This window comes from Oryx dammah, unplaced genomic scaffold (assembly GCF_014754425.2).
Source record: "Oryx dammah isolate SB20612 unplaced genomic scaffold, SCBI_Odam_1.1 HiC_scaffold_12, whole genome shotgun sequence".
NCBI classification, from domain to species: domain Eukaryota; kingdom Metazoa; phylum Chordata; class Mammalia; order Artiodactyla; family Bovidae; genus Oryx; species Oryx dammah.
The window spans coordinates 67,743,926-67,761,058 of record NW_024070196.1 but is presented as its reverse complement, the minus strand read 5'-3'; the positions used below and the strand labels follow the sequence as shown (position 1 = coordinate 67,761,058).

The window sequence follows — 17,133 nt, the reverse complement described above, 5'->3', positions numbered from 1 at the left end:
ATGGTTTTTCCAGTAGTCACATACCAATGTGAGAGTTGGAGCATCAAGAAGACTAAACGCCAAGGAATTGATGCTTTTGAACTGTGGTGTTGGAGAAGACTCTTGAGAGTCCCTTGGACAGCAAGGAGATCAAACTAGTCAATCCTAAAGGAAATCAGCCCTGAATATTCATTGGAAAGACTGATGCTGAAGCTCCAGTACTTTGGCTACCTGATGCAAAGAGTCGACTCATTGGAAAAGACCCTGATGCTAGGAAAAATTAAGGGCAAAAGAAGGGGACAACAGAGGATGAAATGGTTAGATAGCATCACTGACTCAATGGATAGTAATTTGAGCAAACTCTGGGAGATAGTGAAGGATGGAGGAGCCTGGTATGCTGCAGTCCTTGAGGTCACAGAGTGTCAGACATGACTTAGCAGCTGAACAACAAGCCCTGAGCTGCAGGCTGACTCGGGCCTCAGTGTGTTGGCGGGGGAGGGGGAGCTAGGCAGGGAGCTGACTCAGCCTTGGTCCAGGCAGCACAGCAGACGGACAAGGATGAATGAGTGCCAGCAGCCAGCAGCCCGGGGCTGGGGAGAACTTGGTGAAGAGTCCCTGTGTGCTGGTTGTGGTGGTGTTACCAACAGCCATGACCGCTGTTGTGCCTTGGGCAGAGGACACGGTTCTTTCCATGTGTTGTCTCGTTGACTTCCCGTCAGCCCTGTGAGGCATTGCATCCATTTTATAGAGGAGGAAGCAGCCTCAGCAGTTAAGTGACTTGTCCAGGGTCACTGGCTGGGAAGTGATGAAGTCAGCATTCAGAGGAAGTGCTGTCTTGCTCTGGCTCCAAGTCGGCCTCCACGGCTTATGTCTTCTGGGCCCCCAGAACCCCTGAAGTAGGCCGCGCTTTCCCTCACCAGCTGAGGGCGAGTGGCCTTCTGCCGGCTACCCGGCCAGGGACTTGAGCCAGGTCTGGAAGCCAGTCCCCAGCCGCCTCTGGCCTTGGAGACAGCCAGCCTGCTCCTCCGCCGTTGGCCCATGTCCCCAGATTGCAGGGACTCTGGAGGGATTCCTCCCAGCGCCAGCCCGCCCTTTGCAGCAGCAGCTCCGTTACTTGTTTCCATAAGTGCCAGCCTTTGGAGGGGCCCAGAAGCTGCTGCCAGCCCCGCCACCGCCCTTCTGCCGCAGGCCCATCCCTGGCACCATCTGGGGAGCCTCTGGTTGTCTTCCTGTGCCAGGGCTGACAAAATGGGATGGGGCTAAGGAAGGGCTGCGTGCGGAGAACTGTTCTTTCAGAGGTGTGCTTTTAGTCAGCTAGTTTTGTTTCTTTTCTGGCAAATTTCTCTCAAGTGCCTGTTTTTTGCCAGGCTCTGGAGTGAATGATAGCCGGGGACGCAGCAGGGACAGACTCGAACCCTGCCCTCAGGGGCTCTCTGCAGGGTGGCCAGGTGGCTGCAAAGCGTTGCCAGCACTGTGGGGGCGGCACCAGTGAGGGGGGCTGGAGGTGCAGAAGTGGGGAGGGGATGCGGGAGACAGGGCGGGCGGGAGCTAGGGCTGCTGGGGGCCAGGCGGGGCTCCACCTTGGGAGGCAGGCTCCACGGGCTCAGTTGCCCCCGTCTGCTCGGCATCCCTGGCACTCGGTCCTCTTGTTGGTGGGTGGTCTCTGGTAAGCACACCAGGCACATGTGTTGCCCCCATGAGCTGAGATCCTGAAGGCCATGGACCTGGATCCCTGATGGGTTTCTGGGGCCCTAGCACTGGGCAGCAGTCCCCAGGCGGCCAGCTCCTCCTGACCATGCGGGCCAAGGTCCAGACTACTCAGCGTGGCCAGCCCAGGAGAGCCGCTCTCAGCCTTTGAACGCCCCTTCGGTCTCTGAGGTCCTCCTCTGGTTCCCTGCGGTCCCCACCCGGAGCTCACCCTCCCCCCTTGCCTCCTCTCTGTCCTCCTCAGGTGCAGCTGCAGCTACTGACAGCTATCGTGAAGCTCTTTCTGAAGAAGCCGACAGAGACCCAGGAGCTGGTGCAGCAGGTCCTCAGCTTGGCCACACAGGTGGGTGCGGCCTCCCTTGGTCCACCCAGGGAACCAGATTGGGAGTCCCGCCCCTAATCCCCAGCTCAGGGAGCTCAGTCAGACAGATAGGGTGGGTGGGGGTGGGGGCGATGCTGAGCCAGCCTGTAAATCGAGAGGAGAGGGAAGTCCCACAGGGAGCGGAGGCAGGGGCAGGCTGGCCTGAGGGGAAACCAGGGGGCTGGGCTGTGTCTGCTCTGCGCCTAAAGGAGCAGGCTCCCACCAGCACTCAAGCAGTCAAGTTAGCAACCCTGTGACCCCCAGTTGTGGGCTCCCCCTCCCCATCATCCACGCGCGTGGCGTTTCACACCCTTCTCGTCATCTCCCAGGACTCAGACAACCCGGACCTGCGGGACCGCGGCTACATCTACTGGCGCCTGCTCTCCACAGACCCCGTGGCTGCCAAGGAGGTGGTGCTGGCCGAGAAGCCGCTCATCTCCGAGGAGACGGACCTCATCGAGCCCACGCTGCTGGACGAGCTCATCTGCTACATTGGCACGCTGGCCTCCGTCTACCACAAACCACCCAGTGCCTTTGTGGAGGGGGGCCGGGGCGTCGTGCACAAGAGCCTGCCACCCCGCACCGCCTCGTGAGTCTGGGGGCCAGTCACCGGCCCACCTCCCTGGTTCAGTAGCACAGCGCTCGCACCTGAGTCAGAGCAGAATTAAGATTCTAGCGACTCTAGTGAATGCTCACTGCACACCAGGTGTGGACGAGGTGACAACAGCTCTGAGAGACGTCCTCCCTGAAGAGACAGGGACCAGAGGCAGAGAGCGCTTGAGACTGGTGAAGAGCGCAGGCAGCAGAGCTGGGCTCGACCCGATTCTGCCCGCCTCCAGAGCCCCGTTCTGCTCAGGTCCTCCCCCGCGCCTCCCACAGCTTTCTGGCCTGGGTGTCCTGTCCTCCAGGACTTTAAAGTGGACTGAGTTGGGGGAATACAGACGGCCCTCCCTCCCCTCAGCCTGGAACAAGATGGATCAGGCGTGGGAAGGGGAGGAAGTGGGGTGTAGACAGGCTCCTGGGACAGTGAGGCAGCCCCGTGCCTGTGCTGGGGGCGGATCCTGGAGACGGGGTCTGGCCTCCCCAAGACGGCACTGCTCCCCACCTTGCTGAGCCTTTCCCCACATCCTGGCAGGAGCGAGAGCACAGAGAGCCCGGAGACAGCCCCCGCTGGAGCACCCCCCGGAGAGCAGCTGGACACCGTCCCCACGCAGGGCGACCTGCTGGGCGACCTCCTCAACCTGGACCTTGGGCCTCCAGTCAGCGGCCCGCCCCTGGCCACCTCCACGGTGCAGATGGGCGCCGTGGACCTGCTTGGAGGCGGCCTCGACAGCCTGGTATGTCCTAGGCCCCTGGACGAGGTTGAGGGTGGTCTTCAGGGAGGGATCGGGATCTGCCAGACGCCATCCAAGGATCAAATAGCTCCCGTATTGGTGAGAAGCTGAGGCATAAAGCGGTCAGGTGGCCGTCCTGCCTAGCGCACATAGCTGTTAAGTGGCAGACACGGGATTTAGCCCCTTGCCAGGCTGCTGAACCCCAAGAGTCCTGGGGGCTCTTCTCCCTTCTGAGTCTGGCCCTGTGGGCACCTTGGCTCTGTAAGGCTGGGGGAGCCACCCCTGCACCCATTCCCCCACACGTGGCACTGATTGGGGTAGCCGCCCAGCAGGCCTGAGAGAGGCCCACGTGAGGGTGGGACAGCCCCTCCCCGTGAAGGCGGTGGTAAGAAGGCCTGCTGTCTCTTTGGGATTCTTCAGGCAGCCGGAGAGCCAGGTGGAGGTGGCACCTGGGCCCTTGTCACTTGGCCATGCCCAGCTCAGGTCCCCAAGGCCACAGCACAGGGAAGGGTCAGAAGGACGAGGGTGGTCGAGTGGGGCTGGGGGGGCAGGGGGGCTGCCCATCATAGAGACCTGGGCCCCTCCTAGGCCGCTGCAGCCTCGCACAGGCCCCATAGGGTTGGGTGGGACAGCCGTGACTAACCTTCTGCCTCTTTCCTCCCTGTCTCGTCTCTCTGTGTCTTCTTCCTGGCTTTCCCTCTGCATGTGGCTGCCTGTTCTCTTCACCCTGCCTGCTTCTGCTGGGAGATGGGGGATGAGCCTGAAGGGGTACGGTTCAACCCAGTGCCACCAAGCCTTCATCCTGCTGCTCCTCGATCACCTGCCCGGCGTCCCAGGCTGGGGGGTGTCGGGGCCGTTGGCCCACCCTCACCACCCTCCAGTGAAGTTACCTTGCCATCTGGAGGCTCCCACAAGCCCTCTCTGACTCCCTGGGGTGTGCTCCAGTCTCCGAGCATGGCCCCCTCATAGCACTGTGTTAGGCACCCCTTTTATCCATGGGCTGTCAGTTTGTGAGCGTGCCCAGCTCTTCCCCTTGGGACTTGTAGGGCATGGGAGGGCTCGGCCTCTCCTCTCCACCCACCTCACTCTGTCTTGTTTCTGCAACTTAGAGGTGACCTGAAGGCAGCCCTGCAGGATGCCCTCTTGCCCGCCCCCATCTTTTAAAGGGCTGGGCGGCCGTACTTCCCCTGGCGTGCCTGCCTCTGACCCCTTTCCCCTCCCTCTAGATCGGGGGCCCCAGCTTCGTGGCACCCCCAGCAGCAGCAGTACCAGCCAACCTGGGAGCACCCATGGGCAGTGGCCTGAGTGACCTCTTTGACCTGACTAGTGGCGTGGGCACCTTGTCGGGATCCTATGTGGCTCCCAAAGCAGTAAGTGCCGTGGCCCCGTGGGAGGTGGGAGGCGGACGTGTGGGCTCCTTCAGTGGCCGGCTGGGTGGGATTGGCTCAGGCCAGCCGGGTTGCCCGGAGCAGTGGGAGCCCGGGGAAGGAGCGCTGGGTCTGGTCTGGAGGCCTCAGGAAGCCTTCCCAGAGGGGGTTTCGCTGGAGCTCAGTCCTCCGGATCAAGTCAGAATCGGCAAGGCGACAATGGGGAGCTGAGGGGGCGTACTCACCTTCCAGAGAATGGCCGAAGCCCCGTCCAGCGACTGGTCAGTGGTTCTCAGTGTGGCTCAACCCAGGGCCCCAGACTGGTGACAGGCGCTCCATAGCGCCCCTCCTTTTCTAATGAACGAGATCTACCTACTCATAAAATTTCTGAAATGTTAAGATGCTGTCATCACATACGGAAACTTAAAAGGAGGAGAATAGAACACTTCATTTCAGCGTGGTGAAGGCTTGGGCACGCCCACCCCGCCAGATCTCATGGCGTTGCCAGGGGTTGGCAGCAGTGCAGAGTCATTGTGGCACCACAGCTCAGGTGCCATGAGTGATGGGCCAGAGGCGCCTTTCGTTTCTGATACAGCTGCTGACTGCCAGTAAAGTTCCAGATGAAACAAAGAACAGGCTTCCGTTGATTTCACCATCATTAAGTTCCTGGGAATTTCAAGGCATGCTGAAACCCTGCAGAAAATACTCAAGGTCTGCAGGACAATGGCTCCTGGTGAAGCCTGCCATCCCCACGCTGCCTCCCTGACCCCAATCAGCCTGGAGGTGCCCCAGATACCCCTGTGCCACCCAGGTAGTCCCACCCTACTCCAGACTCTGGCTGAACTAGCGCTGAGGAGGCAGGGAGCTGGCGAGGTCACGGTCCCAGCTCTGAGGCTTTGCTCTCCATCCTGGCACAGTGGGTTTTAAGCAGAAACGAAGCTTAAAGAGCGATCACTTTGGCCACTGTGTGGAGGCCAAACTTAAGGGCTAGAGCAGAAGCCAGGAGCCCGTGAGGAGTTGTTGACTGCTGATGGCGGCCGGACAGGAGGGGCTTTGTAGGGATGGAGACAAGCTGGGCTGGAAGGAGGCCTGGGAGGACGTGGGGGTGGCGGGGAGAAGGGTTCTGGCTGGCAGTGGCGAGGGCGGACGAGGGAAGGAGAGCTGAGGACAGCGTGGTGTGGGCTGGGCCCTTAGCCTCAAGGAAGCTGCCAGAGGGGACAGATGTGGCCTGAGCCTCACAACTCTCAGCCAGTGCCCCTCTCTCTTCCAAGGTCCCCTCCCCAGAGCAGGACCCAGCAGGGCTTCGGGGGCCCAAGGATATGTCCCTTATGATGAGGGGAGCTGCCAGCCAGCACCTGCGCTGCCCCAGCCTCCCTGGGTGTGCCTGCCAAACTACAGTGGCGGTGGCCAGTAGTAGGGGTGGGAGGATCTGGGCCTGGGGGCCCCCAGTAGGCGGCAAGTCTAGCACCAGCGGCCTCCCACTTCTGTGGAGGGGTGCACGAACGTGGCACGGCCCCCAGCCCGCAGAGTCCTCCCAGCAGCCATGTGGCGCTGGCATTCCTGTGTTCTAGTTGAGAAATCTGAATGCTTTAAGGTCCTATAGCTGATGAGTGACAGGAGTCTGGAAGTGAATATAGGGCTGTGGCACCAAATCCCCTGCCCGCGATCCTTAGGTGATCCTAAAGTGTTTGAGAACCTCCGTGTACCTACTTCAGTGCCATGGTTGTCAGAATCAGCTTGCTTTCTGCATGTGGATTCGTTTTAACATGTATTAGCGCTGCTTTGTTTTAGTGGAGGACCAGGTGACTGTATCAGCTGGAAGGAGAGGTGAAGGGATCACCAGGATAGGAGTAATCAGGGCAGGCTGCCTGGAGGAGGAGTCCTTTTCCACGCGGGCAGGACTTTCCCCTGCCACCTTAGTCACAGGGATGTGGGTGTGCTCTCCATCCAGAAGTAGTGACTGTGTAGGCTGCCTTTTTCTCACAGCACTGTGACCACCTCAAATCGTTTGTCGTGCCTGCAGTCCCAGCCCCTCCTGGTCCAGGAGGGTGAGGCTGTCATATGCACAAGAACTTGAAGTTCCTCAAATACTGTAGCCAGCAGGAACTGACAGTTCTGGGCTCCATGAGCCTACAGTGACCAGGAGACACAATATCCCACTCCTAACAGTCAGGGCGGTGGTGGAGCCAGTTCTGAAGAACCTGGGAAGGAAGCCTGGTGGAGGGGTGGGGCAGGGCAGTCACCCTGGGGTCCTGAGTGCTCTCTGTGCTCCCAGTCACAGCTCACAACTAAAACCCCAAGATTCTGCCCACAGATTTGTCTGGTGGAGCAAAGGATGAGCAGGTTAGCAAGTAGGATGGGATGGGGGTGGAGAGTGCTGTTTAAGCAGAGGAGACTCTGTGTGTGTGTGTGTGTGTGTGTGTGTACTGGGTGTGTGTGGGTGTGTGTACTGGGTGTGTGTGTGTGTACTGGGTGTGTGTGTGTGAACTCGGTGTGTGTGTGGACTCGGTGTGTGTGTGTGGACTCTGTGTGTGTGTGTGTGTGGACTCTGTGTGTGTGTGTGTGTGGACTCTGTGTGTGTGTGTGTGTGTGGACTCTGTGTGTGTGTGTGGACTGTGTGTGTGTGTGTGTGTGTGTGTGGACTGGGTATGAGTGTGAGGCCCGAGGAGCCAGGCACACTGGCCCAGGGAGGGCGCCCCACCGGGGAGGCCGTGGGCAGGGGAGGCCTTGCACCGCTGAGGGGCTCTGGGGTGCCGTGGCGAGGTCTGCCTTCCTAAAGATGGCTCTGGCTGCTCTGGAAGCTGAGGCTAGAAGACTTCGGCAGACATGTATACACCTATGGCTGATTCATGTTGATGTTTGACAGAAAACAAAATTCTATAAAGCAATTAACCTTCAATTTAAAAAATAAATTAAAAAAAAAAGATTTGGGCAGCTACCCGGGCGGCTGCCATCTTACCTGGGGCTCTGATGGTGGCTTACCCCCGGGTGGTGCCTGTGGATGGGGGAGAGTAGAGGACGTGGTGTCGGGGGAGGAGGTGACCTTGGCGGGACCTGGGCTGGGTGACCGTGGCCATGTTCACTGACGGGGCCCCTGGTGAGGCTGGCCGCGGGCGGGGCTGAGCCAGCCTGGTAGGAGTGGCAGCCAGAGAAGTGTCTGCATGTGCACAGGGTAGCATCCGTGTCCCTCCTGGGCAGGGCTTTGATCCATGCCATTCACTCAGCAAATGTTCCCCGAATACCAGTCTCACACCAAGCTCCGAGCCAAGGATGCAAGACAGAACAGCAGAGCCTTCACCCTCAAAGTGCCTTCCGGGCGCAGAGGAGACGGTTTATCTGCAAGAACGTCATTGCCGCAGAGCCCAGACAAGGACCCTGGGGAAGGGTTTCCCGGAGGAGCAGGCTCTGGAGCTGAGCGTCCAAGGACAAGGGCAGCCAAGCAGGCAGGGAAGGCCTGCCAGGCGAGAGGTCCTTCTGGGTCCTGTCGCTGCTCAGGCCTGTTGGCGCAGTTAAAGGCCAGCCCTGCCGCCTGCGAGGAGGTCAGGCTGTGACCGCCCGGGGTCCTCTGGCTCTGGCCAGGCCCCAGGCACCCGTGGGCTCTCAGTCTCCTGGGCTCATCTGGAGGCTGGTGGGGCCTGCCGGTCTCTCCGCCTTCCTCTGAGTGTTCTTGCTTTGACCTCTGGAGACTCGGGTCGGGTTTTTGGCACACCGAGGCCTCCCTGTCCCGTGCTGCTCCAGCAGGTGGCCACCCTGAGGTGGGGCCCCCAGGCAGGCTGTGCAGGGTCCTTCCTCTCATCCCGAGGCTCACACGGTCATCCCTTGGCAGTCCAGGCAGGTGTGGTCCATCTGAGAGGCCCCTTCAGGTGTGAGAGAAGGGAGCAGGGGAAGGACCCTCAGGTGGGCTGTGGCGTGGGGGCCGTGGCAGCCCCCTCCCCATCGTCTTCCCGCAGGTCTGGCTGCCAGCCATGAAGGCCAAAGGGTTGGAGATCTCGGGCACCTTCACCCGCCAGGCGGGCTCCATCTCCATGGACCTGCAGCTGACCAACAAGGCCCTGCAGGTCATGACCGACTTCGCAATCCAGTTCAACCGCAACAGGTGAGCCCCCGAGGCTGGCCTGCCGATGGCCCGCGCTGGAGCCTGCAGGCCCGGCCCCGCTTTCTGCCGGAGGAGGGTCTTCCTCACAACTGCAGCTCTGGCCAGCTCTCTCTGACGCAGTGATTTTCCTCACCGTGACCTCTCTTTGTAGGCACCAAAGTCCGAGGTCAGTGGTGGGGAGCTGGGAGGGTAAGGCACCTCCCTTTAGTGTGACCTTTCCCCAGCGCCCAGGGGGCTGTTTCCCTGACAAAATCTCCAAACCTGAGCAGCTCCCCTCTCAGGGCGTGTCTCGAAGAAGGCGGACAGGGAGTGAGCGGTGCCTCTGGGAGTGGTGTCCGCTCCCAGCGCCTTGCCCCCAGGGGCCCCTGCACTGGGGGTCAGTCGGGAAGGCCTCCTTGGACCCAGCCAGCTAGGCCAGGGCTCTCTGGGAAATGCAGGCAGCCTCTCCTGATGATCCTTCTTCCTGAGTGGCTCTGGTGATGAGCAAACTGAGCCTCTAAGAAGTTGACTGAAGGGGCTGCCTCCTCAAGGAGAGCCTGTGCGCCAGTGTTTTCTGGCTGCCTGTCTGACTAGGGAGGTGGCACTCTGCTCCTTTCCCTCAGGGAGCCCTGCAGGCCCCCAGGAGTGCTCCTGATCAGCGCTCACAGTGAACTTAGGGTGTGTGGACAACTCCCTGGGTACCAGGCCTTGTGTCGAGAACTTTAGGAGTCTTTGTCTCTCTTGAGCCCGTTCACAGCCCAGTGAGGTTGATGCCATTAAGCCCCGTTTAGTAGAAAAGGAAGTGGCCACCCACTCCAGTATTCTTGCTTGGAGAATCCCATGGACAGAGGAGCCTGGCAGGCTATAGTCCATGGGGTCGCAAGAGTTGGACAGGACTTAGTGATTAAACTGCCAAAGTAGGTAATGATACCTGAGCTCAGAGAGGGTGAATGCCTCACCCAAGGTCACAGTCGGCAGAGGTCGGGCTCCCAGGAGAGCCAGGAGTGCTGAGGCACCATGATGGCACTGGCGTCCCCACATCATCCCCTGCTGCATCCCGGGTGGGTCTGAGACCACCATGGGCAGAGCACAGGCTGAGGTCAGGCAGCTCAAGCTCTGGGTTTCAGCAGTGCCGCGCACCCAGGCCTGGGCCCGCCCCTCCCTGAGTCCCTGTGTCCTGGAAGACGGGAGGGTTTATGCCTGTTGCTCTGTTTACAAGGACAGGACTTCAGATGCCTTGCCTGGGCACGGGGAATGCTCAGTCCGTGCTCCCAGTCGGTACTGTGGTGACTTACCTTCCCAGAGCCCGTGGCTGGGCATCTCTCACGTTCTTGGTGCCCTCTGATTTGCCCACACGCCACTTTACCAAGAGGCAAGGCTTTCCTGAAGCTCTGTGGCCGTTGTGTGATCCAGCCAGTTCTAGCCCAGACAGTAAACCCGGTGTCTCTTCTGGAATGGTCACGTCCCTCCTGGGAGGTTGGGGTTGGTTACTGAGATGTGGGCAGTCAGTTTTCAGGTTAGAAGAAGCTTTTAGGCCCCTGGTATGACATGGGGCTCCTGGAGGGCAGGGCAGGACGCACTGACCTGGGCCTGCCCGGTGCCTCACCCAGAGGAGAAAGGGGAGCAGAGATAGGTTTTGGCTAGCCCAGGTTCTCTTCCTGTCTGCGGGGCCACTGAAGGCTGCAGTGGGGTCAGGAGCTTGTCCGTCTGGCCTGGGGTGAGGCCGGCTCACTGGAGAGCCTTCTCCCCGGCTGCTGCCAGGCCCTGGGGCCCCAGGAGCCCGCCTGCCCTGTGTCAGCGCCTGCTCCCCACCATCCCTGCGGGGGCTTCTCTCTCCCCAGCTTTGGCCTGGCCCCCGCTGCCCCACTCCAGGTCCACGCGCCGCTCAGCCCCACCCAGACCGTGGAGATCTCCCTGCCTCTCAGCACGGCAGGCTCTGTCATGAAGACAGAGCCGCTGAACAGCCTGCAGGTTCGTCCCGGGGAGGACCAGGCACCCCAGTCCTTGCCCACGTGCCCCAGGAGGACCGGGGAAGCCCTCGGGGCCTGGCTGGCTCTGTCACAGGGCTGTGTCTGTGGAGTCTTGTTCTTGGGCACAGAAGGGTGGGGATGGGAAGACCGGGGGGGCAGTTAGGGGATGGACATAGCTTCTGGGGAAGCGGGAACCTGCTCAGCTGTGCTCACAGGAGCAGAGGCTTCCTGGGGCCTCAGTGGGCATCAGGCAAAAGGGACGACCTGGGGCCCCCCTTGTTCCCAGGTGGCCGTAAAGAACAACATAGACGTCTTCTACTTCAGCACCTTGTACCCGCTTCACATCCTCTTTGTGGAGGACGGGAAGATGGGTGAGTCCTGAGGGCACCCCTGGGGTCCCTAGAACGGATGCATGCAGTCCGTGTCATTGGCTCCCCTGCAGAGCCTGGAGGGAGTGTCACACTTTCCCAGGGCCCGAGGGTCTTGCCTGGCCAGCTCTGCTCTCAGCCTGACCTGCAGCCTCTAGACAGTCATCTCATGGGCCCCCCCAAGGCAGGGGCCCTAGGTCACGCGTCACACCTGATGCCCACCCCTGGGCCCCAGCAGGAACCTTCGGGAAGGCACGTCCCGTGCCCAGAGGGCGTAGGCCCCCCTCAGTTATCACCACAGGAACCCGTGACGTCACCGGGACCGATGAACGGGCTGCTCGGTGCCAGGGCCGGAGGCCGGATGTGGGCAGGAGCGGGGAGGGCACGAAGGCCCAGAGGCGGGGATCAGCGCAGGTGGCCCCAGCAGAGCACAAGCTCGGAGTTTGCCGAGGGAAGCGGGAGGGGCTGTGACGGAGCCACCCTGGTCTCGGGTGCTTCCCGATGAGGGTGCTGAGCGGGGTCCCACATGTGCCCCTACAGACCGGCAGATGTTCCTGGCCACGTGGAAGGACATTCCCAACGAGAACGAGGCCCAGTTCCAGATCAGAGACTGCCCCCTCAATGCAGGTAGGGCTCCCGAGCCCTGTGCCTGTCCATGCTGCCCTGTGCCCTGCCTCCAGCCCTGAGTGCCAGACCCCCCACCTCTGACCTTGTGACTCCCAGAGGCCGTGAGCAGCCGGCTGCAGAGCAGCAACATCTTCACTGTGGCCAGGAGGAACGTGGAGGGCCAGGACATGCTCTACCAGTCTCTCAAGCTGACCAATGGCATCTGGGTGCTGGCCGAGCTGCGCATCCAGCCCGGCAACCCCAGCTTCACGGTGAGGCGCCCGCTCCCACCTAAAGCCCTGGGACCTCTGCCTTCCTGCCCGCATGCCCGCCCAGGCTGGGGTCAGCCCTGGTGGGATGGGGTGGGGCATCCAGCCAGGCTGAGCCTGGTGTGAAGAAGCACCAGGACTCTGATCTTAGAAAGCTTCAGCTCAGTCCCATCAAGTGTCCCAGATAAGGCACCAAATCAGGTCTCCAAACAGTGAAGTGGACTAGAATCGGGCCCTGTGAGGCCCACCTGGTACTGGGAAGGGGCTCCGCTGGACTCAGGGAGCCCTGGCCCCTGGGCTCCCCACTCCCCCAGAAAGGACAAGGCTTCCCAGAGGCTGTGCCGCTGTCCCGGCCCCTGAGAGCCCAGGCTTGGCTTCTCCCCGCACCCGAGCGGGCAGGCATGACCCCCTGACGCTGCTCCCCGGCCCCTCGGCGGCATGGGCGCCGCGGCTGGTGGTGGTAATTTCCGTCTCCCTGTGTCCGGTCGCTGCATGTCCACCTCCTTGCCGGTGCCGGCGGTGCAGGACCTGGAGGTTAGCGGACTGCTTTTCTCTTCCTCTTACCCCGTCCTCCCAGGCACGCCTGGCACACCCCACCTCCTGGCCTGGCCTCGCCCCCATGCTCCCCAAAGCCAGGCAGACGCATGCAGGCTGCAGGCCAGGGGACAGACTGTCCCCACTGCCACACCCTGTGCTCTCCAGCCTGGCACCACACTCCCCACAGGCCTTGCGCGCAGAGCCCTTGGAGGAAACTGGGCCCCCTCAGAGCAGCAGCGTTGGCAGGAGGGGCGGCGAGCCTGTCTCTGCTACTGGGCTTGCCAGCTCTCCTCGTGGTTAGAGCCGAGCCAGATCTGACACAACTGCTTCCTGTGCAAGAAACCAGAAAGATACCCCCAGCGCCCCCACAGCTTCCCTCCTGGTCCCCAAAATGTCCTCAGGGACCCCCACCCTCCACGGGCTCTGACTCACGCTGCAGTGGCTGCGGGGGCCGGGACAGCAGGTCTGTGGGCTGCAGTCTGTTTGGTCCCCGCCTGGCTGGCTGCGGGGCCGCCCCCTCGCCGGCACCACACAGCTGCTCCAGCCGCTGCTGCCGCCCCCCCCACGTCCTATGTGTGCCCCACCCTCTGCCATCTGCTCCCCACCCCCAGCCTGGAGAGGAGCCCCGGGAATAAGGGGTCCCTGCCTCCCACCCTTGTCCCCCTACAGCTATCCCTGAAGTGCCGAGCTCCGGAGGTGTCCCAGCACGTGTACCAAGCCTACGAGACCATTCTGAAGAACTGAGGCCGTCCAGCACCCACCCCAGCTTCCTCGGAGCCCCCTGCGAGGTGGCAGCACCTCCCTCGCGAGGGGCCAGTGAGGCTCCTGGCACCCCCAGCTTCCCAGGCCTCGGGGTGCTCCTGTGCCCAGGACTCCCCTATTCCCATCATGCTGACGTTTGGGGTCAGGTGAGGAGGGCACCAGAGGAGCCAGAGGGGCAGCAGGAGCTGCACGGAGCGGCCAGGGCTCCTCTCCAGCTCTTCCTGGCACCTGAGGGCGAGCCCGCAGTGCCTCCTCAGGCTCCCAGCCCGGGATCCCTCTGCCCCGTCTCCCTTGGCTGGTGGCGAGGCCCTGCCAACTGCCTCCTCCTGGGATGGGCCCTGGCAGGCATCCTGGTGTGCGTGGAGAGTCCCCGTGGTGCCAGGAGAGCTGCTCTGTCAGGGCTGGGGCTCCCGGGGCCTGCCCGCCCCCCAGGCGCTAAGACGCTCAGGGAAGACCAGGCAGAAGCTCCCAAGCCCCTTGCGGCTCCAGCCCCCTGGCAGACCCCTGGCAGATGTGCATCCCGCCCCCCTGCCTGCGAGGACAGTCACTGCCGGTGATACATTCCTGGTGTGCCCGGGGCTTCTGGAGTGAACGGGGCTGAGGGGTGGGGTGCCTGGGCGAGCGGGGTGCTTCCTCTCTGGGGTTCTTAGCTGCCCCCTCCTGGCCTCCCAAGGTCAGTGTGTCTCACGGAGCATTAGGTTTTCCTGTTACTGCTGTTTAATAATAAAGATTCTGCTTTTGGCAATCATGGACACTTCTTTCCCCTCCACCAAGTGTCAGAATTAAAAACTGCCTCCAAGTGGTCAAGGTTGGTTTTCTTGAGCCCTGCAGTAAGGATGCCTAGTATATATAAATAGAAATTATATATTGTATGTTTACTCTTATTTTCAGAAACAGAAAGTGAATAAAAATGATGACATCAAGTGTGTCCCCGGCCGGTGTGTCAGGGCCCGAGGCTGTTCTGGGCAGGGTCCTGGGTCTCCTGGATCAAGGGTCCAGGGCTCAAGCTGTCAGCACCCCCCAGGCCCTGTGGACAGCACCTTCCCTGTCCCTCTCCTGTCCTTGGACACTGCTTGCTGGTCTCCCAGCACCTCTGCCACCCTTGACCCCAGCTCCACCCCAGCCCACACCATCTTGCCTTTAGATGCTCGAAGGCTGAGTCCGTTTTGGTTTTCCTTGGCTCCCAGGGTCGGCAGGAAGGCCCAGCACCAGGCCTGTCCAGGCCGGCTGCACCGGCTGCCCCAGCCACCCCCGGGGATACTCCACATGTCCCCTGTCCTGGCAGTGGCCTGGCTACCTAGGTTGTTGGGGGGGACCACGGGTAGGACTCCCTGGGCAGAGCTCCCAGTGGGTTCTTAGTGCTGTGTGGCTGCTGGGCCTTTGGCCCTCAGCAGCTCCCTGCCTGCGCCAGACACACTGCCGTCCCAGCTGCTAGGGCATCAGCAGGGGTGCCTGGCCCTCCACTGTCCCACCTCTGACCCCTGGGTTGTCACCATCATGCCCGGGGACCCCAGAGTCTAGAACCAGCCACCAGCCTTGACTGGACAACCCCAGTTCTCTCACCCTACCCAAAAGTCCCCGGCTCAATAGGCGCCACACGCACCCTGGCCTGCCCTGTCACCCACCACCCCTGACCCGCTGAGGCCCAGCTCCCACCAAGCTTGGGAGCACACCGCTGTCCCCGGGGCAGGCGAAGATGAGGCCCAGGACCCAGCCCGAGGTGAGGAGAAGTGCTCCTGAGACCTGGCTGGCATGGCCAGACAGAGGCCCATGGACCGTCATCGGACACCTGAGGCTTGTGTGCTCCGGCCTCGGGCGGTTATGGGAGGGAACTCACCATGATCTCGGCCCCCCTCCTGCTTCCCTGTCCTTCCCTCACCCCAGTGACACCCCTCACATGCGCCCCTGGTCTGCATGTGCTCAGGCCTCCGTATTCTCAGGTCTCGATGCTTCTCGGGGGTGAGGGAGAGGGGGATGTGGCATCTTGCAGAAGACTCTCCAGGGCGCTGAGCCTTCGTGACCAGCTGGGGAATTCAGCACAGCAACCAGCTATTCAGGAGGGTCTAGCAAGCACCCCGGGGGCTGACAGGTTCTCAGTGCCCGACACCCTGTGCAGGCATGCGACGTGACCTCATGTACTTTTTTTTTTTTTTTTTTTTTTAAATCTTCACAAGTGTTTTGTTTCATAGAGGGTGATTCTGGACCAAGGTAAGCTCAGTCACACAGAGGATAAAGTTCTCCCTTCCACATTTCCTCTGTTCTTATTTTCCTCCCTAGAGGCAAAGTTCATTGCCACATTTTGGTCTTCCAGGAATAATTCTGTGCCTTTATCAAGCAAATCCTGGGAGGTATTGACTAAGTAAATAGCACACCCTGGACACTACCAGCACTTGCTTCTATTTACCTGTCAGTACAAACAGCCACCTTGGAATTCCTTGTGCAGAGGAGGGCTGTTCTCTGGCTGTTTCCATCTTCTGCGAGTCCAAGCAAAGGTGCAGTGAATATCTTCCTACAGACATCCTTGCCCCTAGACCCAAGTGCAGCTGTTGGATCTAGCCCCAGAATGGCTGGACCAGAGGGTATAAACATTTCACATCTTAAATGTTAGTTCTTGTTTTGAAAAGGTAATGGATTCACATGGTTCAAAATCCAAAAGGCAGACAGATACGAGTGATAACAGTATATGTATCAGATATAGTCCTTCTCATACCCCTCCCTGAAAGGACTAGTGTTACCCTCCAGAGAGACTCAGTGACATATAATACGATTTTCCCCCTTTTTATATGTGAAGGGTAGCATGGAGCACATACATCCGACCTGCACCATACTTGTATCTTGCAGACTTCTCCATGACTAGTTCCGTTGTAGAGAGCAGCCTGTGCCTTTTTATAGCAGCTGTGTGGTTTTGCATTGAACGGAGGCACCGTGATGAACCAGTCCTTGCTGTGAACTTGTCTGAGTTGTGTCTTTGGTGGTGGTAGCGCAAGTGATAACTGCGAAGAACAGTCACTTTCATGTCGGTAAATTCCTCAGACAGAAATTGCTGGGTTGAAGGTAGGTGTGTTCATCATTTTGTTAGCTATTGCTAAAAGCTCTCTAGTTCACACCCCCACCAACCAGGAAGGAGCCGCCCGTCCCCCACGCCCTCACACGCTGGGCGTACAGCGGCGTGTTCAGGTGTCAGGTGAGAAATGGCGTCTTCCTGTCTTTTAAACAGGCCTCCATTCCTGTGTTTGTGAGCCTTCGTATGTCCTTTGCTATGAGCTGTTCCGTCTTTTCCGCCCTCTCTGGTCCGGTTATTGGTGCGTTTCTTTCTGGTCTGCCGTTCCTCCTCCCCGTCCTGCTCCTGGTTCTGCTGCTGTCCTGACCTCTCCATGCTGGGACTGCACTGGGCGCGTCATCCTCCTTGTGTCTTTCTTCCCGGTCCCTGTCTCATCTTAGCTTTTGCATTCTGAGCCTGTTCCTTCTGGGCTTTATGTGAGGAATGAGGTAGGGATCCAACTTTCTCTTTTCCCAGATGGTTACCTAGTTTTTTCCACACCATTTCCTGAATAATTCGTCTTTTCCACACAGATCTGAAATGCCATTTCTGTCATGCACTAAATTTCCACATGTATATGAGTGCTTTTCTGGGCCCTGTTCTGTACCAGAGAATTTGTCTATATGTTGGCCGTTGTGGGTATCTGTGTTTGTTCTGGGCTTTTTTGGGCCATGTTGTATGGCTTGTGGGATCTTCCCTGACCAGGGATTGAACCCAAGTCATGGCAATGAAAGCCCAGAATCCTAACCACTTGGCCA

At 60.2% G+C, this 17,133-nt stretch overlaps 1 protein-coding gene and 1 non-coding gene across 12 annotated transcripts in view; both read left to right on the top strand.

Moving 5' to 3' along the window:
• Positions 1–14,138, top strand: part of AP1B1 (adaptor related protein complex 1 subunit beta 1) — a 49,287-nt gene extending 35,149 nt beyond the window's left edge. For 3 of the 11 annotated variants that reach the window (XM_040251397.1, XM_040251398.1, XM_040251399.1), the window contains exons 12-23: positions 1,931–2,029; positions 2,377–2,636; positions 3,183–3,384; positions 4,129–4,149; positions 4,608–4,751; positions 8,699–8,844; positions 10,665–10,794; positions 11,080–11,164; positions 11,710–11,788; positions 11,885–12,039; positions 12,562–12,570; positions 13,243–14,138. In XM_040251397.1, coding sequence (XP_040107331.1) covers positions 1,931–2,029; positions 2,377–2,636; positions 3,183–3,384; positions 4,129–4,149; positions 4,608–4,751; positions 8,699–8,844; positions 10,665–10,794; positions 11,080–11,164; positions 11,710–11,788; positions 11,885–12,039; positions 12,562–12,570; positions 13,243–13,892 — 1,980 coding nt within the window. In that variant the 3' untranslated portion in view covers positions 13,893–14,138. Of the gene's footprint in view, positions 1–1,930; positions 2,030–2,376; positions 2,637–3,182; positions 3,385–4,128; positions 4,150–4,607; positions 4,752–8,698; positions 8,845–10,664; positions 10,795–11,079; positions 11,165–11,701; positions 11,789–11,884; positions 12,571–13,242 lie in introns of all 11 variants that reach the window. The other 8 variants (XM_040251402.1, XR_005723031.1, XM_040251401.1 and 5 more) reach the window with 8 other exon arrangements.
• Positions 9,275–9,371, top strand: LOC120871647. Its single transcript, XR_005723075.1, has one exon. It is a non-coding gene; the product is annotated as a small nucleolar RNA SNORD125 (small nucleolar RNA).
• Positions 14,139–17,133: the final 2,995 nt, after the last annotated feature.